The sequence below is a fragment of the Myotis daubentonii genome, chromosome 19 (genome assembly GCF_963259705.1).
Source record: "Myotis daubentonii chromosome 19, mMyoDau2.1, whole genome shotgun sequence".
Lineage (NCBI taxonomy): Eukaryota > Metazoa > Chordata > Mammalia > Chiroptera > Vespertilionidae > Myotis > Myotis daubentonii.
This window is the reverse complement of record NC_081858.1, coordinates 22376200-22401723: the sequence shown is the minus strand read 5'-3', so window position 1 is coordinate 22401723 and position 25524 is coordinate 22376200. Positions and strand designations below refer to the sequence as shown.

General features: G+C 55.3%; 1 protein-coding gene across 1 annotated transcript; it reads right to left on the bottom strand.

Annotated features, from left to right (window-relative positions):
* On the bottom strand, nt 1-17777 carry FOXN4 (forkhead box N4). The gene is made up of 9 exons (XM_059676820.1): nt 17692-17777; nt 6990-7135; nt 5933-6057; nt 5719-5829; nt 5268-5395; nt 4541-4637; nt 3321-3528; nt 1517-1909; nt 1-260 (listed from the first exon to the last, which is right to left on the bottom strand). Exons 1-9 carry the CDS (start codon nt 17775-17777, stop codon nt 1-3), a joined length of 1554 nt encoding a protein of 517 aa, XP_059532803.1.
* Between the last annotated feature and the right edge of the window lie 7747 nt (nt 17778-25524).

The following is a 25524-nucleotide window of genomic DNA, read 5'->3' as shown; positions in this document are numbered from 1 at the left end:
TCACAGCAGGGCTATGGGCTTGTTGCCAGGGGCGCCCAGGTACTGAGAGGAGGCGGCGGCAGCCGTCGCGGCCACACTGTCCGGGGCCGAGTACGCCGTGTACAGACCCGTCACCTGCAAGTCTGGGAAGGACTGATCACTGCTGCCAGAGACGGGGGTCAGGCCCGAGGCCCCCGGCTCGCAGCCGAGGGGGGAGTCTCCGAAGGCACCCAGCGTGTCCAGGCTGAAGCCCTCGTCCTTCATCTCCTCCCAGAGGTTCCCTTCCAAAGACAAAGGCGTTCAGTGAGCTGGCTCATGTCAGACCCGAGTTCCAATCCCCTCTTAGGGAGGGGCCGGGACCACGCGTGGGATTTAAAGTGCCGTGTTGTCGGAGAAAAACCTGGAGGAGCCGGAGTCCCAGCCCCAGCCCTCACCTCCCCACGGGGCACCCCTGGGAACGTCACTTCCTCCTAGAGCAGTGGTTCTCAATCTTCCGGCCCTTTAAATACAGTTCCTCATGTTGTGACCCACAACCATAAAATTATTTTCGTTGCTACTTCATAACTGTCATGTTGCTACTGTGATGAATCGTCATGTAAATATCTGCTATGCAGGATGGTCTTAGGCGACCCCTGTGAAAGGGTCGTTTGACTGCCAAAGGGGTTGCGACCCACAGGTTAAGAACCGCTGTCCTAGAGCCTCAGCTCCCCCGGATGAAACGGAGGCATCTGAGAACCCACCCCCTAAACCAGGGAGGCGTGGAAGCACTCGGCCCTCGTTCAGGGGTACCATCCTGGTCAAAGCCGGAGGACAAAACAGTGACTCCCTTCATCAGTTTAACACAAGAATCTGGGGGGAAGCAGGGAGGCTCCGACACCCCCGTTTCCCAGCTACAACTAACGCACTAGCTTGCTGGCTGACTACGCTGCTCGCCTGTCCATTTTCCTCGCTAGACATGCCTGGAGGGCAGAGGCTATGGGCTAGCACATAGTAGGTACACCAGTGTTAGTGAGTGGATGGTTCATGAGCCTTCACTGAAACCTGACCTTCTCTTGTTTGTTCGTTTGCTCGTTCGTTCATTCACTCACTCATTCATTCCTGTGCATGAGGATGGCCGTGTGCCAGGCAGCGGGTCAGTGTGACCGGCCTGAGGTTGGCACATGCAGGCTGCAGCAGCTACTGATGGGACGTTTGGGGTTGAAATCCTGGCTCTGCCACTGACTAGCCAGGTGACCCTGGGCCTTCTCTTTGCCTCAGTGTCCTCGCTGGCGGAATGGGCTATGAAGAGGCCTCCCAGGCCTGCTTGTTGTGGGGTGAGGGGGGAGGCTGCCTGTGAAAAGCTGGGCCAGGCCTGGTGTACGGTAAGCACCATGAATGTATAGCTTGGTGTAATGTGCTGTTCCCAGGCGGTTGGAAGTGTTGGCTGAAGGAATGAGCTGGGGGTGAATGCAGACAGCCCTCCTCTGTCTTCCTGCCCCGCCCCCCCTCCCACCTTCTCCCCTGCCCCTCTTCCCATCACCCATTCCTCCAGCCTCACCCTGCAGAGCAAAGTCCATGATGCTGGGGTCCAGGGCATCCACCTCGGGGTTCATGTCGGTGCTGATGTTGATGAAGTCCACGGGAGCCCTGCCCACGGCCGGGTGGGGCAGGGGGCTGGGGGTGAGGTCCGGCAGGGCGTGCAGGGGTGGGGTCTGGGCCGGGGCGGGCGAGTCTGGGGCCAGGTGTGCCTGGGGCTGGACCTGGTGGTGCAGGGGGACCGACTGCAGGGACAGGGTCATCAGCGGCTGGGGCGGGAGCTGGGAGACGGCCAGGCAGCCGTGGGCCATGGCCACCGTGGTGGCGTGGGTCAGCACGGGGGCCTCGGGCTCCCCGGGTTTGCCAGGGCGGCGGCAGCTCTCTGGCCGGTCCGAGATCAGCTTGTCCAGCTCCTCTGCAGGCAAGGGGTGGGGGGAGAGGTCACTTGGCAGCCCAGATCCCCGTGCGAGGACCCGGGCGACCTGAGCAAGCCTGTCGGACTCGGTGAACCTCAGGCCCTGCACCCAGGAGATGGCATCGTGCGCTGCACAGGGTCATTGTGGGAATGTGATGAAACGCACGCTGTGCAGGAACGAGAGGCGCCTCGGACCGTGACAGTGGCTCCCCTCATGGGACAGTGCCTTAGAGGGTGGCCCCGAGCTCTTGGGCTTCACTTGAACCTCATCACGGCCCTGCAAGAGGGAGGCGAGGCAGGGGTCACAAGGCCCGTGAGGCTGGGAGGAATGAGCACGGAAGGGGTCCTAGCCACTCCCTGCTCCTAAGAGACAGTAGGAGGTGTTACTGTGGCCTGGCCGGGGGGCTCAGTTCGTTGGATCATGCCCTGTGCAGGGTCCATTCCCGGTCAGGGTGCACACCTAGACTGTAGGTTCGATTCCCAGCTGGGAAATACAGAAAGGCAGAGAATCTATTAATTATCAGTGTTCTCTCTATTCATGGTAAAGATTCTGGTACGTTTCTTCCAGTCTTTCTGTCTCTCTTTATATTTAGACTAGAGGCCCACTCTGTGTACCAGTGGGGTCCCTCGGCCTGGCCTGCGAGGATCAAGCTGAAACCGGCTCTCTGACATCGCCCAAGGGGTCCCGGATTACGAGAGGGCGGTTCTCGGGTGATGCACCCCGGAATCAGGCTCCCTCCTCTCTGGTTCCGGGGTGCATCACCCAAGAACCGCAGCTGCCAAGTCCCCTCAGCTCAGCAGCTCCTGCGTTGAGCGTCTGCCCCCTGGTGGTCAGTGTGCGGCATAACTACCAGTCGGACGGTCAAACGTTCGCTTAGGCTTTTATATAGATATCCATGTATAGATGCGTGTGTGTGTCTGTCTGTACACATACATTCAACTATCTAGGGAAATGAGTGTGGATATATGCCTATGTGAGTGTTGATAGACGCGCATACATACAAATCTTTGATTTCTGCAGCATTAATTGGCAGAGGCAGAATAACCGGACCAATAAATGGGTACAGTGTGCAGGGTTTGGACCTATTACTTTGCCCTGGAAAAGTCGAACAACTTACGCTCCTACCCATTGCACATGCAGGCGCCTGTTTCTGCACCTCCCGGCCCACTCTGGGCGCTACTATTTTTTAGACCCGTGCCAGCATGTCTGTGTGAGGACTAGGGATTGCTTCATGGCTTCCACAGCTGGTCACGTGTCTGCCCAGGCCCCTCAGCCGGCGGCCCCTGGGGAGGGTGGGGAAGGGAGGGTATGAAGTCACAGGACGGAAGGAGGGCTGGGCGGGGCGGGGCTGGGCGGTGATGTGTGTGTGTGTGTGTGTTTATGGGGGTGTCGGGCAGGTCTGGGCCTCACCCGGGTTGGCCATGCTCCGGTGGATGGCAGCCAGGTCCTTCCTCTTCCACTTGTGCATCTCCTCCTCCATCCTGTCAATGCGGGCCAGGTTGAGGGCCCACAGGCAGCCCTTGCGCGAGGACCCGCCCGTCTTGTTCTCCACCTTCTCGAAGCACTTGTTCAGGGACAGGTTGTGTCGCACCGAGTTCTTCCAGCCGTCGGGCGCCGTCTGTGGGGAGACATGGGCAGCAGGAGCCCCCTCCAGAGACCCCCCTGCAAACCCTCCCTCCAGGGGGGTCTCAGGCTCGGGCCTGGCGGGCTTACAGGACAGGGTCCAACACTCAATCTCGAGTTGGGAAGACGAGAGAGAGCGGTGGGGACTGTGGCAAACTGGAGGGCCGACGCCCTGATTAAAGGGGCAGCGACAGCTCAGCTCCATCGTGGTTCCTACCTGAGAACAGGGCCCAGGGCTGCTGGGTTTTCCACTTTCTCGCCCACTCAGGGAGCAAGCAAGTGAGAGGATGCTAATGCATGGATAACCGGTCAAGTGTATTAACTGCCGGCCAGTTTTAAATGCTCTTAGTTTATTGTTCGGTAACCGGATACTGTAATGCACCTCATATGGTACCCTATTCTCTCTCTCTACCCTTCCCTCCCTCCCGCCCCCCTCTGCCCCTCCCACCACGATTTTACAATATTTCTGCTAAGCACACTGTCCAGGCTGGGGACCCCACAGCTTGGCACCTTCTGACCTTCTCCTTTGATGCCAACAAGGACAACATTACTAATGACAAAACCACGTGCCGGGAGCTGCCAGGCCCTTGACATGCAGAATCCTCTCCAACTTGCCAGCCGGGGACGACTCTCCCCATCTCGCAGGCGAGGACACCGAGGCTCAGAGAGGCCAAGGCTCTCGCCGGGTGTGTGTCCTGCATCCTTCTATTTTATACGGAGCCTGTGCTGAGTCACTAGGTTGCCCCCTCTGCCCTTTGCCCCCGGGATGCCGCGTGAGCTCCTCTTCATCCGTCAGAGCCCAGCTCAAATACCCCCTTCTCTTTCTGGATTTTTCTGCCCGTGTCTGTGGGAGTGCACATGTGCAAGCATCCTCACTGCCAGGTCTCAGGCATAACTGGGAGCCCGGGAGGGTGGCTCGGTTCGGCCTGGGGCCGTTTCTGGGTCTGACAGGGCTCGGGAGAGGTCAGAGCAGCTCTGGCACCCCCGCCCTGGCTGCGGCGCCTCACCTTGAAGTAGGGGAAGTGCTCCTTCATGAAGCTGTAGATCTCGCTCACAGGCAGGCTGCCCGTCTTGCTGTTCTTTAGGGCCATGGCGATCAGACAGCTGGAGGCGAAGGTGGGCAGGCCAGGCATGAAGGCGTCTCGGGCCGACGGCCCAAGGTCCCCTCCGCCGGGAAGCCTGCCCTGCTTGACCCACGGGTACCAGCCCCGACACTCATGGTGCTAACGGTAGATACCTCTTCATGGCCCTACATCTTCCCCACCCCCTGCCCTTTTTTCCTTGACCCTGACCTCAGCCATTGATAGCGATTTGAGAAACCCCATCTTTTCCTCTGTTTATCCCTTCCCCATAATAATGTCTGTGGGCCTTTAGACGTTAATGAGGCTGTTTACTCCCCTCCCCCAAATCTTGTGAGGCACACACACTATTATTTTGATGACTTTAGACATCAGGGGGAACTGAGGTTCAGAGAGGCCAAGCCACTTCCCCAAGGCCACACAGCTTATAAGTGACAGAGTGTTGCCCTGGGCCCACTTCTGGAGTGGATTCTCAACCCTGGGGGTCGGCTGACCACATGGTGGCCCTTCCTGACAGTGTATCACACTTGGGGGCTCCCAGTCCCCAAAACCTCCCCCTTGGAAGTCTGGGCCACTACACCTAGCTGTCCGAGGTGCCCTACAGGCATCCTTCACCCCTCGAGCCCCCCTCACCGCGGCCCACCCGGGACCTCACCTGTAGGAGTAGATGGGCTTGGGGTAGTGTTTGGGGTGCAGCTCTTGAGATGAATGCACAGCCATGCGGGGCTGGGGGTAGGGAGGTCGTGCCCCAAACGGGGAGCCATACAGGCCTACAGGAGGGCACTTCCCACAGGCAGGGACAGGGTACAGGCAGCAGAGAGAGAGACGGTGAGACAGGGCATAAGTCACTCAGGGTAACCCCACCCCTCCCCCCGGGCTAGAAAAGCGAGATGAGGTGTGGGGGGGACAGCCCCCCGGAGACAGTCTGGTCTGCACCCACAGCAGGGCTTTGGGGAGAACTGAAGGAAGGAGCCCGTGGCATGGACTCGGCGGGGAATGTTACCCCCAGGTGCCGGGGGAGTACACCGAGGCTCAGAGGGGTCCCTGGCCAGTCGAAGTCAGGGGCGTCTGCCTCCGAGTCCAGGGCCCCTCCGAGCCCCTGGTACCTGCTGGGCGCCTCGGGGGAGCGGGAACGGTGGCTGGGAAGCCGGAGAGTACATCTGCGGTGGGTCCTGCAGGCTGGAGGGGGGCTGCCCCCCCACAGGGAACTGGGTCATCTGCAGGGGCAGGGAGAGGAAGAGACAGAGGGTCAGAGTGACTGAACAGACCCCAAGCCTGCAGGATGCCCCCTCGCTCCCCAGCCCATGCAGCAGCACTTACGCTGGCTCTGTGGCTGGCCATGGGGCCCAGGCCCAGCACGCCCGGGGGGGCCAGGCCTGCCGGGCCATGGAGCAGGGGCCCTGGGGTGGCTCCTGCATGGAGGTCAGCCACCCCAGCCAGGGAACCTGCAAGAGGGAAACAGAGACGCCGCGCAGCTGGAGGCACTGTGGCCTTGGCAGGGACAGCCCAGTCCCCGGGCGCCTCCCTCAAGACCACGTGGTAGGGTGGAACACAGTCCACGTGGCCTGAAGCCCGGACTCTTCACCATACCACCCCTCTGCGGCCAGGCACGTAGTAGGTGCTGGCAAAACACTTCCCTGGGGGGTGGTGATGAAGAATGGGCTGGGGATAATCTTGGGCCAGCCTCCGTTTCCCCATCTGTACCACGTGGCTACCTCCCATGAAGTGGACAACTTGTTCAATGAAAGAAATACTCCTGGACGCTTGTTTTTCAGCCACTAATGCTTCCAGTGCACGGCGAAGCTTGCTTTTGCTGATCGCTTTTGCTCAGCACTTTCTGTGTCTCTCTAGGAATTTGATCCACTTGCGGTCACTGCCACCAGCTGCCACTGACTGAGCACCTACTATGTGCCAGGCCCTGCGCTCAGCACCTTCCATGCATTCTCTCTTCACCTCTAGGTCAGGGGCAGTAGACTGCCATGAGGGGTCAGAGAGCCAATATTTTAGACTTGGCCAGCCAGGTGGTTTCTGTCTTTTATTTTTTATTTTTTTACAACCCTTGAAAGATGTGAAATCCACTTGTACACAAAGGCTGTACGAAAACAGGCCCTCGTTTGCCGGCTGCTCTAGATGGCAGGGGCGGGGCTGTCTGTTCTCCGCGGAACCCTCAGCTCGCAGGGGGCCTGGCACATAGCGGGGAGCCAATGAGTGAATCACATCCCTCTGAGGACGACAGAATTAGGCACGTGTCACAGCTGCGGAGACAGAGGCCCCAAGCGCGACCCAGCCACGGCCACCCCACCGGTGGGTGGCATTCCTAGGTGTCGCCCCTCCCCTGTCCCCCCCTCACGCCGCCCCACCTTGCCCCTGGGCCTACCTGGGTGAGTGGGTGGTGCACTGGGGCCACCCAGGTCCACGCGGCCACTTGCCATCTGCTGCAGCCGGGGCACGTCCACGGCTGTGAGCCACGACAGTGACTGCAGGTCCCCGGGAAGGTCCTCGTTGCCCGTGGTGGCCAGGAGCCTGCAGGGAGGGCAGGCGCTCGGGAGGGGCGGGAGCTCAGGCCAGCTCCAGGGGCTCCCCTACCTCTGGAGTCTCCCCCTTAGCCCCTGACCTCCCCGAGCCTCCCGCACCCTTCAATCTCCCCACCCTGGTCCCAGGACCCTCCCTTTGGCAGCCAGATTACCCAGCCTCAGATCATTCCTGCATTCACTCTTCTAACACGTTCCTTAGCCCCGGCCCCAAGATGATGAGCACTAATGTTTGTTGAACACTTACTATATGCCAAGCACCATATCAAGTCCTTTCGAGGAATTAGGCCATTGAAACATTCCCGGTTAATCCATAAGGCAGGTAGTACTATTGCACCCAATTTACAAATGGGGAAACTGAGGTAATGGCGTCCGCGCTCAAAAAGCATAGTCCCACTCGAACCAGGAGGTCATAATTTGATTCCCAGACAGGGCACATGCCCAGGTCGTGGGCTCTGTCCCCAATAGGGGGCACGCAGGAGGGCACTGATCAATGATTCTCTCTCATCATTGATGTTTCTCTCTCTCTCCCCCTCCCTTCCTTTCTGAAATCAATAAAAATAAATTAAAAACAAAAAAGCATAGGCCCATTCAATCCCCAGAGCAACCCTGACAGGTAGGATATGTTCATATACCCCTTTAACAGATGGGGAAACTGAGGCCCAGGGCACCAAGTCCACTGGAGGCTCCACTTAGGACCCATGGCCCCCAGCCCAGAACAGATTCATGAGCCCAAACAGCACCTTCCATGGAAGGAGAAAGGCTGCCCAGCGAGGATGCCAGGCAGGTGCCCGATCTGCGAGAGCACTGGGCCCACAGCAGCACCTCGTCCAGGCGATAGTGTGGCTGCACACGGGCCAGGAGCCCACCCCCTGCCCACCACACCTGCCCCCCTGAGCCAGGGGCTGTCTGGTTTGTTGCCGTGAGCCCCGGGTGCGAATTCCAAGCTCCAAGAGTCACACAGAGAGCTGGAGGGGGAGAGAGAAAGCGGGAAGAAATGCCACCTCTGCTTCTCTCGGGCACGTGACCGGGACCCACAGATGGGCACCGGCCTCTGCCCCCTGCCATCTGCGGGCCACCCAGTCTGGTATTCTCGCCCTCCTTCTCTCTCTTCCTGTCTCTCGCTTCCCCCTTCTTCCCATGTCTCCTGCTCTCTCCTTCCCTGTGTTTTAGGGCCACAATTAGCGTTGCCATGGCCACTGCTGCTCAGTTGTCACAGGGCCTGGGCCCACCAACCTGGCATCAGGTGACGCCCAGCTGCCCGGCGATTGGCTGCCTCGCAGGAAAACACGGCCTGGAATGATTTGAAAACTCTGCCGGCCCCTATCGGGGCAGCAGTTGGCCCGGCTGCCGTCCGCCCCCCACAGCCCATTGTGTGACAAACGACTGTTGCCCCTGTGGCACGTGGCCCCATTGTCCTGGGGCCTCAATGCCATTGTTTCTGCAGGCCCCCCCCCCCCCCCCGCCAGCTGCCGCCCCTTGGGCCACTTGTAACTCGTCCGTCCAAGTGACAGCCACGGCCCGGGCCTGGGTGATGCCATCTGTCCCCTCGGCCCATGGAGACCCCAGAGTGAGGCTGAGGGAGAGAGCCGGGCGTGCCACCCGCTGTCAGGAATGCCTGGCTGGCTCCCGCCCACCCCTGCTCACCCCAAGGCCAGCCCGCCCACCGCCCAGCTTCTGGGGGTGGGAGCCCCACTCCCGCTCAGCAACCTGCTGTAGCTCCCACCACCCTCACCGCTCCGCCTGGCGCTGGGGCCACAGGGAGGAGTGGAAGGGAGTCCCTGCTGGCAGGTTTCTCAAGGTGGGGGCCCCATCGGAGACCCAGATGGTGGTGGGGTGGCTTGTAAACAAACCAGCTTCCTGGGCCAAACCTCTGGTGGTGGGTGCATCTCGCAGGCAGTATCTATGGTGGTGAAGGGCTTGGGCTCTGGGTTCTAATCCTGGTCTCCACTTACCTGTGGGCCACTGACTCAACCTCTCTGAGCCTCAGTTTTTCATCTGTGAAATGGGGATAAAAACAGTTCCTATCGCATAGGGTGCTGTGAGGATTAAATGTTACTGCATGTAGAGCACTTGGAACAGTGTCTGACTTAGCTGTCATTCATATTAATTTCATTAATGTTCATGATCAACTTAGGGTCTTAAGGGAGTGGAGGACTTCTAAGGTTTGGGCTCTGGGGGTCACATACACCTGCTCCTGGGGTTGCTCCCACTAGGGCTTTCGTTTGTTGAGCACTTGTGTATGCCAGAGCCTGGGCTACATTCTCCCTCCATTTCACAGATAGGAAAACTGAGGCCTGAGCAGTCCCATCAATGCTCTGAGCACCTTTAGTGTCCCCCCACCTGAGCCCCAGGGAGCACCCTGGTTAACCACACACCTCCACCTTCTCCCGAGCCCCGCTAATGTCCCCAGGAGGGCAGGGGCTGCACCCCCAGACCTTGGGGCCACCCCAGGTCTGGCAGGGAGGAGGCCAGGACAGGGGCAGAGCCCCCTGCTGGGTGCAGGTGGCCCCAGGAGATCCTGATGCTGAAGCAGGAACCACACACCCCCTGAGGGAGGAGCTGGACCCCTGGAGTCCAACCCAGGGCTGGGCACACAGTGCTCAGTAAGTCCTCACGGCTGGACAAATGAGCACACAGACCGAGGTTTCCCAGATGCCCCGCCCCCATTCTCCCCCGTGGACACGGCTTGGGGTGGCGAGCCCCTGGCGTGTGGCCAGCCCTGAGCTAAAGTGGGTTACGTGTTTGGTCTCATGTCAAACTCACAAGAGTCTGATCAGACAGGTATTGTTATCATTACTGCCTTCCCATTTGCCAGATGGGGACACTGAGGCCAGGGAGGAAACGGGCTTGTCTGGGATACCCCAGCCAGAGACTGGGTTCATTATAGCCCACTGTCCTTTCCCTGCCCTGCAGGAGTGGTTGAAGGATGTGCTCTGTGCGTTCTAGAAAATCCTCGCACTGTGCCAGCCAATAGGGAACCATTACTGCCTGTGTCTATTTACATTTAAATCCATTAACACTAAAATCACAGGCTCAGCGTCTCCATCACACCAGCCACATCTGACTGCTTGGTGGCTGCCACAGTGGACGGTGCAGAAAGTCCTACCAAGAGGCAATGGTCTAGAACCGTGGTCGGCAAACTCATTGGTCAGCAGAGCCAAATATCAACAGTACAACGATTGAAATTTCTTTTGAGAGCCAAATGTTTTAAACTTAAACTATACAGGTAGGTACATTGTTATTAACTTAATTAGGATACTCCTAAGGCTTAGGAAGAGCCACACTCAAGGGGCCAAAGAGCCGCATGTGGCTCGCGAGCTGCAGTTTGCTGACCACGGGTCTAGAACATTCCTTTTGGCCTTAATGGAAAAATCTGTGGTCTTTCTACATCTCCTGATCACAAGTACAAATCTGAGTTAGGTTTGGAAATTTCAGGAGCCGACTTCATGGGATTCTGAGTTTTAGTATGTTTCCTTGTAAAAGATTCCCCCAGCAAAAAGGGAGAAAAAGGCAGATATCTGCAACACTGTCAACAATAAAATAAAAAAACGAGTCCCCCAGCTCACCCCCTGCAGCAAGGAGGTGACAGGGCAGGGCTCTGTAAACCTGGGAGCTGGGGACGGAGGCCACACACCAAGTAGTGAGCTCCCTGTCCCAGGGGCATGCAAGCAGGAGCCGAGGGCCCCTGTTGGGTGAAAGGTGAGCCCACGCAGCCTCCAAAGACGCTGTAATTCATGGCAGTCGCGTGCAGGTAACCCCCTCATTGCATTCCCAAAGCGTTACCATCCTGGCACGCTCCTGTCCCTCTGAGGCCTCAGTTTCCCCATCTGAAAAGCGGGGGTGGCAGAGGAGACGTTCCCTCCGCACAGCACTGGCGCTGGGGCTCCAGGAAGGCAGAGTAGCACAGTGGTTAGAAGCAGGCATGACCCCAAGGCGGGTGGGCCCCGCCTGCACGCTTCCTGGCTGTGTGAGCGGAGGCAGGTACCTCACCTTCCCTGGGCCTCGGGCTCCCCGTGTATAAAATGGGAATAAAATGGCACCTACACGACACGGGCTGCGGACAGTATGGGAACAGTTCACTAAGCATTGGCTGAAAAAGCAGCGGACACGGCTAGTTCAGGGTTTCAGGAGTGACCCCTGACAATGCGCCTTCCTCAAACCGGGGGGGGGGGGGGCTGTCACAGACAGGGCTCCCCATCAGTGAGCGGCCAGCTTTGGCGGCAAAAAAAAAAATACAAATACCTGTCCGGCACTTCAGAGTCCCCTCCTGATTCAGGAGGCTGCCCACAGCTCCCCACTCCACGCTGGGGGGCACTTGTTTCTTTTCAAAGCTCAGAAATATCCATCTTTTCCTTATGAACACACACACACACACACACACACCCCTAGGGGGCATCATCACCCCTTTCACAGATAGGAAAGGTGAGGCCGAGCAGGTCAATGTGCTTCAGCTGCCTCCTGGCAGCAGCCCCAGGTTCCTCCCCAGCACCTCCCACCTGCCCTCCCCAGGCCTCAGGTTCCCCATCCGGAACACAAGGGGTTGGTTGAGTCCCTTCCATCTCTGCGGGGCTGCCACTGGGACCCAGAGCCTGCAGGGCACCTGGGAAATGGGGGGATGCTGAGGGGTGGGAAAGGGGGGCAGAGCCTGGTTAGGAGCGAGGTGGCACCCTGGGAAAACCCACACCAGAATAACATGTCATCAGGGTCGTGACGCAGCCAGCATTTCCCGAGGGCTCCTATGTGCTGTCACCGCATTGTCCCTGCAAGCCCTGGGTTTGCTCAGAAGGCCCAGGCTCTGCGTGAGCCCATCTCAGCCGGGGAGCCCAGGCCACGTCCCCCCTCATTGTTCTCTTTGTGGCATTTGTGCCGTGGTTATGCGTGTGGGCTCTGGGGTCGGCCAGGCCCGAGTTTGAATCCCACCCAGCCAGTTAGTAGCTGTGAGCCTTGTCGGGCGTCATCTGCCTCTTTGAGCCTCGGTTTGTTCATCTGTTAAATGGGGGTGCTAACACCTATACCCATCTCACAGGGTATTTGTTTTGAGGATTGGATGAGCCCATGCAGGCAGGTGCCCAGCTCATCAACGTGCCCTGCACGGCAGAGGTTCCGTTACGGCAAACATCCTGTGAAGAGTACGGATTCAGCATAAAGTGGCCTCCGTGGGGATGGCCACTAGCAGAGGGTCAAAGCATTTCACAAACATTTCCTGAACTTCTACTTGCCAGGCCCTGTTCCAGGAAGTAGACAAGATTCATGTCCAAGGAGCTCACTTTCTAGCGGGCTAGGGGAGAGGAGGGAGACCTACCCCATGGCGTGCCCACCTTCCTGCCAGTCCTCTTAGCTCTGCACCTTCTTCATCTCCCGATGGCCTGTGGGGTGGCTACTGGTCATACCCATTTCACAGATGGGACAGCTGAGGCCCAGAGAGGGGAAGAGATGCCCCTCAGCCACACAGCATGTCAGCAAAGGGGCTGGGCTTTAAACCACTCGCCCTGGAGCCTCTTCCCTCAGCCTCTGCCAGCCTGGCTGAAGTAAATGGGGAAGAGCAAACCACCGTCATTCCATTTTTAGAAGAATCTGCTAGGTGCCTCCAGCTCCTTGCCATGATCTGGCCCTTGGCTCCCTCCCTCCCTTCTCTTCCTTCTCATCCCCTCTGCTCTGGCAAACCTGTTTATCTTTCAGTTCCTCCAACAGTCTGTTCTCTTTGCACATGCTGTCCCTTCTGCCTGAAATGCTGTTCCATGTACTCATTCCCGGCAGGCTCTTTCTCAGGCTTCTGATCTCAGCCTAAACGTCCCCTCCTCTGAGAGTCCCTTCCTGGCCACTCCCCGAACCCTAGTGGCCCTTTACTTTGCATTTATACACGTTTTGAGCCTCACTCTACAAGGGTCAGGATGGGGAGCCCTCTGTTTTGTTCAGCTCCCCGAACAAGGCCTGGCAGCCTGTGGGCACTTATTACCTACCTGCTGGAGTAGACAAGGAAGGCAGAGCCTCCATCCCAGCTCCAACGTATCTTGCATGCCGCAATCTCTCTCCATTTTCTGCCCACTTAGATACCACTGCCCCCAGGAAGGCCTCCCGGACCAGTCAACATCTGCCAATCTTTCATCCCCTAGAATGATCTGTGCCATTCGTGTCTACACGTGACACAGACTCCCACGATCACCCATTACTTTTACTCGGGCATCTCTTCTCATCTACATCCGCCTTGTAGACGCTAAACTCCTGGAAGACAGGGATCACTTCGTCCTACACCCGAATACAGACTCAGAGGACACCAGTCTAGGTTTTCATTCTCTCACAAATATTTGTCCACCGAGGCGAACTGGACCTCATTATCCTTGCCCTATCTGTACGGTGACATGCGATGGTGTCCTTGCAAAGGTGCCTGCACAGGGCCACACATATTTGTGGATGGAGTACAGTTCTGTGGGGATCTTTGCCTACAGAGCTGAAGTCAAGCCCACGGCGAACCCTTTATTTCCTATCTTGGGGTTCCTTAGAGTTGACATAGCAGTTGAGCAGTAGAAGGAACATCTGCTGGGGGTACAATCCCATGTCAACCCCTTTGTAGCTGTGGGACCTTGGGCAAGTCACTTCACCTCCCTGCACCTCAGTTTCCTCATCTGTAAAATGGGTTAGTAACGATGATTCCACGACAGAGGGCAGATAAACTGTAAGACAGTGAGTGGCCAGCATACAGGAGGCGCTCAAACCATGATTCTTCCTGCCTCCTCACTGCGTTCTCTCCTCTTGCCTTGCATGGTCACTGGGAGGGATCTGTCCAGAAAGAACTGTCACTAGGGGGTCAGACGACCACCCCAGCGGTGCAGAGGCATGCCGGGACCTCCCTGGGATGTCACCTCCACGCTGGTTACAAGAAGTCTCACCTGCCTCCTCCAGATGTGGTTAGTAAGAAACTGTTACATCACCACAAACTGTTCTTGTTTCTAATTCAACCTTTACACGGAAGGGATTAAGCATTTCACAGGGGTGTTTATTTAGCCAACATATCTTTTGTAGCCGTTTCCAGGAAAAAGGAACTCAAAAGCAAGTGCAGAAATGCCCAAGGGGGAGGGAGCATAATGTGAAATGATTACATTAGGAATTAGGAAAGGGGAATCTTCCCTTTCTAGAACTTGGCTTGGGACGTGTGTGTGTGTGTGTGTGTGTGTGTGTGTGTGTGTGTGTGTGTGTACGCGCGCTGCATGCATGTTTTCTGGGGGTGGGACTGCAGGACCCCGAAGGAGGGCTAGACCTCAGCAAGGCTGCCCTCTTCCTTGCCCACAGTGTAGGCTGAGGAGCTGTTCAGGCACCAGGAGAGTAAAGGACTGTAAGGATGTTGGGACGGTCCCGCCTCTGACAGATGGAGCCCACACGCCCTGCAAGGAGGTTACAACTGATGTGGGTGGGGCTACACTGACAGGGGGTTAACCATCACCACACAGAGCTCGGCTGGGGGGCAGGTTGGAGGAAAGGCAAGTGGTGTCCGCCCGTCTGGTCCATGGGACAGGATTTTGTCATCACGAGCATATAGCCTGGATGTGTTATATCTCACACGATGTTCACCCAACCACCCATCCACCCAAAAAGTATTTATTAAGTATCTATTGTGTGCCCCGTGCTGTGGTTCACAGATGAGAAAACCATTGTCCAGCAAGGAGAAGGGGTTTTGCCCAAGGTCACCTAATTTCTGAGAGGAGGGTCTGGCATGGTCCTGGGAGGTGAGGGCCTGAGGAGCCAGCAGCCAGCCTTCTCTCGTCTCTCTGGGCCTCAGTTTCCCATTCTGTAAAAGGGGGTTGTTGGACTTGACCTCTAGAATAAATTCCAGAGGTCGAGGCAGGTGGTTAAAATCTGTGGTCCAGCCCCTTCCTGCGTGCATGCCTTTGGGGGAGCCACCTGCTTGTCTAGAAGCTGGGATAATGCCAGGACCTGTCTCACAGTTGTTGCCATAAAGATGAAATGGGATGGTGCACTTGCTAAGGAGTTAGCAGGTTCCCGGCACACAGTAGGTGCTTAATAACGATTTCTTAGCGCTTCTAAGAGGCTTTGAGCCAGGGGGAAAGCAGCTAACCCACATTGAGCACAAGCCGTTTGCCGTTGCCCGGGAGGTCAGGGCTGCCCCAACCCCTGGCCCCTGGCCACAGGGTTGCAGGCGGGGAGATTGCTGCCAATTTGTTGTCTAGGCCGGGCCACTGACTCCCTGGGGACAGGGCGGCCGCCTCCAGCTGCTGCCCACTCCCCCCACCTCCCTGAACACAACCATTGAAAGTTAACGGCCAAACTGGGCCCCTAGGGATGAGGGGCAGACGGCTGTGTGGGGGGCTGCGTGGGGGGCTGCGAGGGGGCTGGAGCCAGGCTGGACCAGCAGCCCTGAGGGGTCCTTGGAGCCATTCTCCGAGGTCTGGGAGGCGGATGAGAAGCCCGTAAACCTCTCCAGGGCCATTACGCAGGGGAAAGTGGGATTCGTGGGGTGGGGTGAGGGGGGAGTTGGTGTATGATCATGAAAACGTCCCCTCTGCCCCAGGCCTGGCTAAACAACTTCTCTAGATGGGGGCGCAGAACCTCCTAATAACCTGAGAATTGGGTTCTCTCATTGTTCTGCTGCACAGATGAAGAAACTGAGGAACAGCGAGGGCAAGTGACTTGTCCAGGGTCACACAGCTGGGAGGTGGTCGGACCACGTATTCTGTCCCAGCACCTGTGCTCTTCACCAATGGGGCATGGGGGGTGGCAGCCACCATACCCTGCGGAGGCCACAGCCGCGGGTGCAAGCTCTCACTGTGCCCATAACGAGCGGCATCACCTTGTGAAGCCATTTAATCTGGTCGGGCCTTGGTTTCCTCATCTGCCAAATGGGCACAACAGTGCTACTCTGATGGGGTCGCTGGGCCCAGGTCAGGCAGGTAATAAGGGTTAAGAAACCACCAGTGATGATGATGATGATGATGGTGCTGCTGCTGCTGCTGTCATTCTGCCTCCTGGACATATTAGCTGTTTCACATGAGAAAACAACCCCGAATCCATGTGAATGACAAAAACCGTTTGTCCCAGGATCATTCCATGGGCAAGCAGCAGAGTCAGAAATTGTTATTTAATCTTTATAACAACTCCAGGTCGTGGGTGCTACCTCTATCCCCATATTATGGATGAGGAAACTGAGGCTCAGAGAGCTCCCCACAGCCAGAGAAGCTGGGATTCTAATGGACTGCAGAGCCCAAACTCGCAACCCTTACGCTGCCCCCACTCCGCCTGCCATTATTTAAACCCTTGGGTGCTGGCGGGAAACCCACAGGCCTTTGGTTGTATGATCCTGGGAAGGGCCATTTCATGTCTCTGGCCTCAGTGTCCCCACCTGTACAATAGGACTCATCAGAGCAGCGTCCCAGGCTGAGATGAGTGCTGGAAGGGAGGGGCTGGCATACAGCAGGTGCTCACCGGTTCCTGTGTGCCTGGCCCACACCTGGGGTCGCAGCTCCACACACAGCAGGCTCCCGGCAAATGTGTGTTTGAATTTGCGCCTCATCTGGGCCTCAGAAAGTAGCCTCCAGACCCATAGCCCTCAGGGAGCCGTCTCCCTCTAATCGAGGCAGGGGAGGGGGGTGTCTTCCCCACAAGGCACCAGAGGCGGGATGGGGGACGTGAGATGACAGCCTGCTCATCTCAGGCCGGCCCCTGTCCTGCTCCCACTCCATAATCTGGTGCTCGCCATGGGGGTGGGGCTGGGAACCATGTCAGGCCTCTCAGAGATCAAGGGAGAGAGGTTGTGGGGGGTGGAGGGGGCATTCCAGGTCCTTCCTTTTTTCTTCTAATCCCTCCCATTTGCTCTGTGACTCTGCACAAGCCCCTTCTCCTCTCTCAGCCTCAGTTTCCCCATCTGTAAAAGAAGGGGCTGGACTAGTTGACCCCCCACAAGGGCCTTTCTAGGCCTGAGGTTTGAAGAGAAAAAGGTGAAGCCTCCCACACATCCCACCTCCACACCCACACTTGTATTTCCCTTCATCCTGTCTCAAGAAGTCCTGTATTTTGGCCTCAGTCTCCATCTCATTTATTCTTCAAACACATGAGACCTAGAAGGGACCTTAAGACCATCTAATTCAAGAGCATCATTTAACTGACCAGGAACGGAGGCCCAGAGAGGGCAAGGGACTTGTCCAAAGTCACACAGCCAGGAGTGGAACCCAGGAGTGCACCAAGGAGGACGGGAGCCAGACCCCGATTTTGGGGGCATTTCCTGGCGCCCTGTTAGGGCCACTGGAGGGGAAGCCATGGCTGCTTTTGTCATCTTAACATTCGCCAGGATGCCCAGTCTCTAAACCAGGAGAGGGCTTCTCTTGCAAAGGACAAAGGACCACAGGCATTTAGAGAACCCACTGCCCCAGGCCATGAGCTCAGCACCCTCAGAGAGACCAGCCTGGAAATCAGAACGTCCCAGCTCTCCTACAGAATCCCACAATGCAATGTAACAATCGTTTTCAGGAACAGTCAACAGCACGCACCCTTTACACAATGACGAAATATACCGTTTGTTCTGGTGGAAGCCCTCACCTGTATTCCTGCGGAGAGCGGTGATGACTTGGCCCTGAGTGTCGAATAATTCCTGACATTATGGATGAGACGTCACTTTCTATCATCTCCTTGGAGAAAAGACAAGCAGAAGACAAAGCTGCCGTGAGCAACGATGTGGACAGGGCAGAAACCACCGCTTTCCCACAGTTCAGAGGGACGGAGCTCAACCAACCAACAGTATACGAAAGGAAAAGAAAGAGAAGAGAAGAGAAGAGAAGAGAAGAGAAGAGAAGAGAAGAGAAGAGAAGAGAGAGAAGAGAAGAGAAGAGAAGAGAAGAGAAGAGAAGAGAAGAGAAGAGAAGAGAAGAGAAGAGAAGAGAAGAGAAGAGAAGAGAAGAGAAGAGAAGAGAAGAGAAGAGAAGAAAGAAGAATCAGGAAGAAAAAAAAAAAAGTACTAGAGAATTCCTGGGCGTCCCAGGTCACTTTCCCAGGGCAATTCCACAGGGTTTTAGAAGCGAAGGAAGAGAATGGAATGAAATTCCAGGTTCTTTCGAATGAATGGGGGAAGGGCAGAGGAAGACTCGAGAATCTAAACGTCAAGACTTGGGAAATGTGGACTCGCAAAATAGACATCAGAAAAACCTGATTCCTTTTCCCAGGCTGATATTTTCAACCGCACGCAGTTCTGGTCACTTTGAAAATAAAAAAGCAAGAAAGGACAGCTGGAGGTGTCCTGCCTGTTTCTCCGGGGGAGCCCAGTTCCCACTTGCAAAAGGAGGAATGCCCGCATGGCTCCCGCCCTGGAAATGCCTTCAGAAACGCCACCTGCCCTTCTCGGCAAGCCAATCCAACCCCCACCCACCGCTGCCTTAAAAAACAGCCTTTAAAAAAAGAAATCTTTCCTAAATTTCTCAAAGCCTGAAACCCGTACACAGAAACCCACCAAAGACTCTCAGATCCGCCCTAAAAGTCATTCAGGGATTCCCAGGAAGGAAAAAAATAAATAAAAATAGAGCAGAATAAGGCAGCCCCCCCGCAAGCCCGGTGCACGGGTCTCCGCCCTGGAAATGCAGTGCCGGGCACTTCCCGGGCGGAGGGAGCAAAGCCGACCTTGCATGGCGGTACCTGGAGCCAGTCCTCGCCGGGCCGCCGCTACCCGCGCTCCTGGGGTGGGCGAGGGTTGCGGAGGGGGACGCCCTTGCGCTCGCCCCTCGCGTCCTGCAATTTGGTCGCCGTCGCAGCCAGAACCGTTTTTAAATTTCCCTCTCTGGAGCTGTCCAGCTCGGAGCATGCGCAGTAGCCCCGCGGGGGGTCTTTCCCCCGAGGGTCAGTTACAGGGCAGGGTCAAGGGGACTGCAGCCGGCGCAGCCTTGCGCGCCTTGGGGCTCCAGGTGGGGCGGGGCGCAGGGGTAGGGACACCCCTCTTCACACTTGGCCCACGGTGGCAGCAGCTACATGCCTGCGAGCTTGCCTTGAGGAGCGATGTAGGCCAAAAGAATTAAATTGCAAAAGGATACTTGGGTGCATGAAAACTTGCAATCCGTCCCTGCCCAGCGGGAAGGACGGTGGGCGGATGGAGAGATTGAAACCCTCATTCTCCCCAAAGAGGGGACGGGCCAGGAGGCCGAGTCGGGGCCGCAGGTATAGACCGGATGCCGGCCACCTGTCCCTTTAAGAAAGTTGCGCCCGGGCGGGCGGGCGCGCGGCGCGGGGCGGGAGGAGACCGCGGGGCCGGGAGCGGTCGCGCCGGGCGCCTCCACCTGCCGGGCAGCGAAGGGGGGCCGGGCGGAGCGCGGCGGCCCGGCGCGGGGGGGGGGGTGTGCTGGGGACGGCGCCCCGGAGCGAGCGCCGCGGGGATCGGCCGCGCGGCCCGAGCCCGCAGCGGCGGCGGAGGCTGCGGGGCTCGGGGTCCGGAGCGGCGATCGAGCCGGCGGAGCCGTTGGGGGCTGCGGCCCGCCGGTGCGCCCGCGCTCCCGCCTTCCCGGCCGCTGGGCCCGCGCCCCGGCCGCGCCGCCCCGCCCCTCCCCGCCCGGCAGCCGCCGCGGGAAAGGTGGCGCGGACCGCGGGCGGCGGGCGGGGCGGAGCGCGCACAAAGGTCTCCCCAGTCCCCTCGGAAAGGCTGGAGGGGTTTGATCCCCTAGGAAAGTGTGCATTTCCGGTCCTCGCACTCCTGAGTCGGAATAAGTTGTCACAATCACAACAACAAGAATAGTCACCGTTTATTTATTTACGCACTTCTGCCGCCTCGGCTATTCTTTGCACCAGCCCCTTGGCAGCTAGGAGGGTCCCCTTTTTGCGGATGGGGAAATGGAAGCTCTGAACCCTAATGAGTGGGCCTGGGGGGCAAGGCGAGCAAGTGATGGAGGCCTCTGCGCCCGCAGGTGGGGACATCAGGCCCCACATCGAGGTTTCTAGGGGTTTTGAGGCCGTCCTCGCGTTACGTTTCCTGTTGCGGCCGGGGAACGCGTCTCCGGATCTGTGGTTTAAGTTCAGACAGGAGCTGGGGTTCCCTGGGCTGCGTGTACCTGGATTTCATTTTCCATTCAGGTGGGCTGTGCCCTGGCGCTGGTCCATGTCCCGAATGGTTTTCTTGTGGCACCTGGGCGCCCTTCCTCCTTTCTTCCAGGCCAGGAGCAAAGAGATCAGCTTGCATTCTCTCGGGCAGTGGTTCTCAACCTTGGCTGCACATTAGAATCACCTGGGAATCTTTTTAAAATCCTGATTTCTGGGCCTCATCCTCCGGAAATTCTGTTTCTTTGTAACTAATGACGAGGCCCAGAAATCAGGATTTTTAAAAAGATTCCCAGGCGATTCTAATGTGCAGCCAAGGTTGAGAACCACTGCTCTAGGGTGTGTGTGTGTGTGTGGTGGGGGTGGGGGGTGTTGGAACTGGAGAAGTAATTTACGGATGTTAGTTAAGGTCATGGTCATGCAACTTTCTTATTTGTCATCTCTCTCCCACCTGCATATACTTAAATTTTGTATTTTGAGAGATTATAAAGGTAGTTTGCAATGCCTCCAATGTCCTCGAATGACCAGCCTATAATTAATTCACCGGTTAAGTTGCAGGTACGGACCTACGGATTTGAAGCATTTGGGTTCATTTCTTTAATCTTTAATGGAGTCGTAAGTAAACAGGGCGACTTGACAACCTCCTTTGGAGGCGACAGCCCCTTTCATCATGTGATCATGTTGTATCTTTCGAACAGTTTGGAAAGAAAGTCTTTCTTCTGGAAGCTGACAGAGTCCATAAAGCTTTCAAAATAAAAGGCATTTCGTCTGAGTTCTGTAGACACATGCGCTATGGAAAAGAAGAGCAAGGACCCTTCTCTCTCTCTCTCTCTTTTTTAAAGAGAGAGATTCAGGATGTTCCAGGCCGCCCTCAAGAGCCCCCTTGGAATTTTGGCGGGCAAGCGTGGTGATTGCACTAAAGATTGAGTGCTTTGCTTCAGGATTGGGTGTGAAAATATTGCCCCTCAAACATTTACAGTTAGAGTTACTCAGAAAACCCAGGGGTCTCAGCAGAAACCCTTCTTTGGTTAGAGTCCCGTGTTTCCCCCCTTTTATACATGTATGGTGTCCTCACGCTGCTGAATTGTGTAAGTCACCTGGGGTGAAATCAGAACCATAAAAAGGAAGAGCTGAGAATCCATATTTATTCATTTACTTTTTTATTTCTCATGCATTTCAAGCATGTTGGTTGTGTAGGAGTGGCTGGCTCAGATGCTTGCTACCAATATCAGGCGGTAGATACACGAATCCCTTTTCAAGCGTAGATTGATCAAAGCAATCAATCAATCAATCATATTCCAAAGACTTTCCAGCAAAAAAAGATGGTAAAGAAAATGCAGCCCCCCAAATGTTGTTTGGCAAGTAACACCATTTCCTGATAGACACTGACATGTGAAGGTAACCTACAATTAGAAAAACATAGCAATCACGTGAGAGTAATCAACAACAGGGTAACTTGATGCAATGATGGACCATCTTCCAGAAATCCTGCAACTTATGTCTACTGGTTGTTGACATGAGAAACGGCCAAACCTATAGAGACATTTTATAAGTTTATTTGAACCAAATTGGTGACGACTGCGGGGAAGCAAGATCTCAAATGCTCTGCGGAGATCCTCATTTTTAAACCAGCGCCTCAAGGATCAAGTCCTAGTAAGTGTGGGCACCTGTGCCGGGGATCCCCTACTGAGGTGAAGATGGCCAGCACCACCCTTTTTTCTTTTTTTTTAATTAAAGGAGGCGAAGCTCACCTGTGTCCATCGCTACATAAATAGCGTCTTAGCATCTGCTTCTGGCAGGAGAGGGCCTCAGACGGGTCCTGATTTTGCAGAAGTAGCTGCGTGGCTGCCGGCGGGATTCCCACAAGGCTGGACAGAAACCCAGGTCACCAGACTCCGCGGAAGGAAGCAAAAGCACTGAGTATACGGCGTTTCTGTTTACTCTGTGGTTGGATGTCATCGTAGAAATGTGGTCGGCAAACTGCGGCTCATGAGCCACATGCGGTTCTTTGGCCCCTTGAGTGTGGCTCTTCCTAAGCCTTAGGAATCCCCTAATTAAGTTAATAACAATGTACCTACCTATATAGTTTAAGTTTAAAAAATTTGGTTCTCAAAAGAAATTTCAATCGTTCTACTGTTGATATTTGGCTCTGTTGACTAATGAGTTTGCCGACCACTGTCGTAGAAAAAGATTGAATCTGGGCCCGCGTTTCTGAAATTTTGAGAGTTGAGCGGTATGGTTATCTGCCCGGTCTGTTTCGAGCTAGGGTACCTGTGGCTTTGTAAGAAATAAATATTTATCATGTTGAGGATGCGCTTAAAGCAACTCAGTTATAAGTGGGGAGACCAGTCCTTCGGATGCATCGTGTAGGCACCGTGTTTGTGTTGTAAGGTTAAAAACTACTAACTCACTCAGTAAGTTTAAAGCAGGTTTTGTTTGATAAGAGGCTCGATTTTATCACAGGCCAGAAACATTTCTCCGTTTTCCTAAGATCCTGACTGGCTTTGCTTGTTGTTCTGATGTTCTGGTAATGAGGAGGGACCCAGGAGTGTGGTCAGGAATATGTGATTTGTAGCAAAAATAAAAAAAATTCTCTTTCGGCTGCCTCCTGCACGCCCCACACTGGGGACTGAGCCTGCAACCCGGGCATGTGCCCTGACCTGGAATCGAACCGTGACCTCCTGGTTCACAGGTCGACGCTCAGCCACTGAGCCACACCAGCCGGGCAACACAGCTCTCTTTCTTCCCCGCTGACCACTGGCTGGTATAGTGAGCTGAAGGTCGTTAAGCAGAAATACCCAAGTGGGTTTCCATGAATGATTTTACTAGAACACCCCCTCTCAGCCACAGTCCCCCAGTCTCTGTCTGGCACGTAAGAGAGACTCTGCAAATTAACAGGTTTAAATTTTTTTTTTCTTGCTTTGTCAATCGCTAAAAACTAGTGAAGTGGCATTTTTTTTTTTTTTATAAGAAAGTTCCCAACAACCTGGCCGGCATGGCTCAGTGGTCGAGCGTCGACCTATGAACCAGGAGGTCACGGTTCAATTCCCGGGGTGTGGGCTTGATCCGCAGTGTGGGGCGTGCAGGAGGCCGGCGATTCATGATTCTCATTATTGATGTTTGTATCTCTCCCTTTTTTGTTAAATCAATAACAAAAAAAAAATTTTAAAAAAAGAAAGTTCTCAATGGAAAGCTTACCCAGTATTCACGCTCCAAGTTTGGTGCCACCTCTAAAAATAATTTCTGATCCTGGTTCCGTAAGATGGGAGGTTCCGAGCCCGGTGAAACCACTGCGTGATGTGGAACGCAGCTTCTGGAGACGGGGGCACGGAATTCGTTTTCCCTGGGGGAGACCGTGGAAGAGTCCTGGTCGCTGATCCCCTTTGCTGGGTGAGCATGACTGATGCGTGTATTGTGGTTCTCTTCGGCCTTTGTGGAGGAGTCGCCGCTTATAATCGCCGTACATCTTACTTAATAAAAGGATGCGAGGCCCTTGGATGTCCCCAGGGCGGGAACACTGTCATGGTTTTGATTCTTCATGACGTCCTCCTGCCCCGGCCCCTGGTTCGAACATTGTCTTGTCCTCTGAAAGGTGGTTACGGGCTCAGAAAACGAAACCCATTCAAGAGCGCGGGGCCGTGAACGTGCACCGAGCACGTCGAGGGGGCTTTTGCTTTTTTCCAAACTGTCTTTCTCCTTCCCTTTATGATAACCTCGTGTAGGGGTCAGTTTTGGCAACATGTGCAGGCGTTTCTTCATGAAAAGGGGTTGTTGTTTTAAATTTTGAGGATTTTTTTTGGGGGGGTTAAAAAGAAGAAAAAGCAGAGGCTTATTTTGGTTTGTGATGCCACAAAGCAGAGCTGAGAGCACCAGTTGTAGATTTCAGGGCATAACTAGTCAATATCAGGAACACCTTTCCAACAATCAGACGGCCTGTCTCCTCTGCTGATAGCACGTGCCCTCCACCCAGCAGGGAATGGACACAGGTGCAAGGGATTCACCCCTGAGGCCCGCCTCTGAGGCCCTCCCAATGCCGAAATTCCACGCCTGGTAACCTACAGCCCATCCTTGAACTTCAGTGCAAGCTCATGTATATCAATAACAAATTAAAAAAAAAAGTCTTGATTGTTGAAAGTATTACCTATGTCCCCCTTTGCCCCCCATGAACCCCTCCAGCCCGCCCCCATCCCCTGCCCTAGGCCTTCACCCCCTTATTTTCTGCACTCATGGGTCATGCATCTATGCATACAAGGTCTTTGGTTGATTACCTCCCACCCACCCTCCCCCACCTTCCCTCCAAAATTTATTTTTCAATTGCACTTGACAGTCAATATTATTTTATACTAGAGGCCCAGTGCATGAAATTCGTGCATGGGCAGGGTCCCAAGCGGCTGCCAGCTGCCGGTTGCCGGCTGGGGCCTGCTTTCCCCCAGCTGCCTGCTGCTGCTGGTCCCAAGTGGGGCCAGCTGGGGGGACGGGCCACGGGTGGTTGGCCAGCGGGCCCCGCCCCCTGGTCAAACTCCTGGTTGAACTGGTCAAGGGGACAATTTGCATATTAGGCTTTTATTATACAGGATCAGTTTCACATGCACAGCATGCTGGTTAAACATCTATCTAATTTATGAAGTGAACCCTTCAATAATTCTAGTACCCACCTGGCTCCATGCATAGTTAATAATACCGATTCTTGCCGAAACCGGTTTGGCTCTGTGGATAGAGCGTCGGCCTGCGGACTCAAGGGTCCCAGGTTCGATTCCGGTCAAGGGCATGTACCTGGGTTGCGGGCACATCCCCAGTGGGAGATGTGCAGGAGGCAGCTGATCGATGTTTCTCTCTCATCGATGTTTCTAACTCTCTATCTCTCTCCCTTCCTCTCTGTAAAAAATCAATAAAATATATTTTAAAAAAATAATAATACCGATTCTATTCCATAGGCTGTACTTACATCCCCATGACTATCCCATAGCTACTAATTTATACTTCTTAATCCCTTCACCTTTTCCACCTCCCCTCGGCTCCCCTCGCATCAACCATCAATCTGCTCTCTGTATCTATGAGTCTGTTCTGTTTTGTTCATTTATTTTGTTCTTTGGATTCCACATAAAAGTGAAACCATATGGTATTTGTCTTTCTCTGACTTATTTCACGTAGCCGTAATACCCTCCAGGTCCATCCATGCTGCCTTGAATGGTAAGATTTCATTCATTTGTATGTCCAAGTAATTGTACAGGGCGTCCCCCCAAAATGCATACACACTTTAACCGCTGATGGCTCAATTGATATTTCTTTCTTTCTCTTTCTTTCCCCCTCCCCCCACCTTCCATGATCTCTAAAAGATCAATGGAAAAAATGTCCTTACTC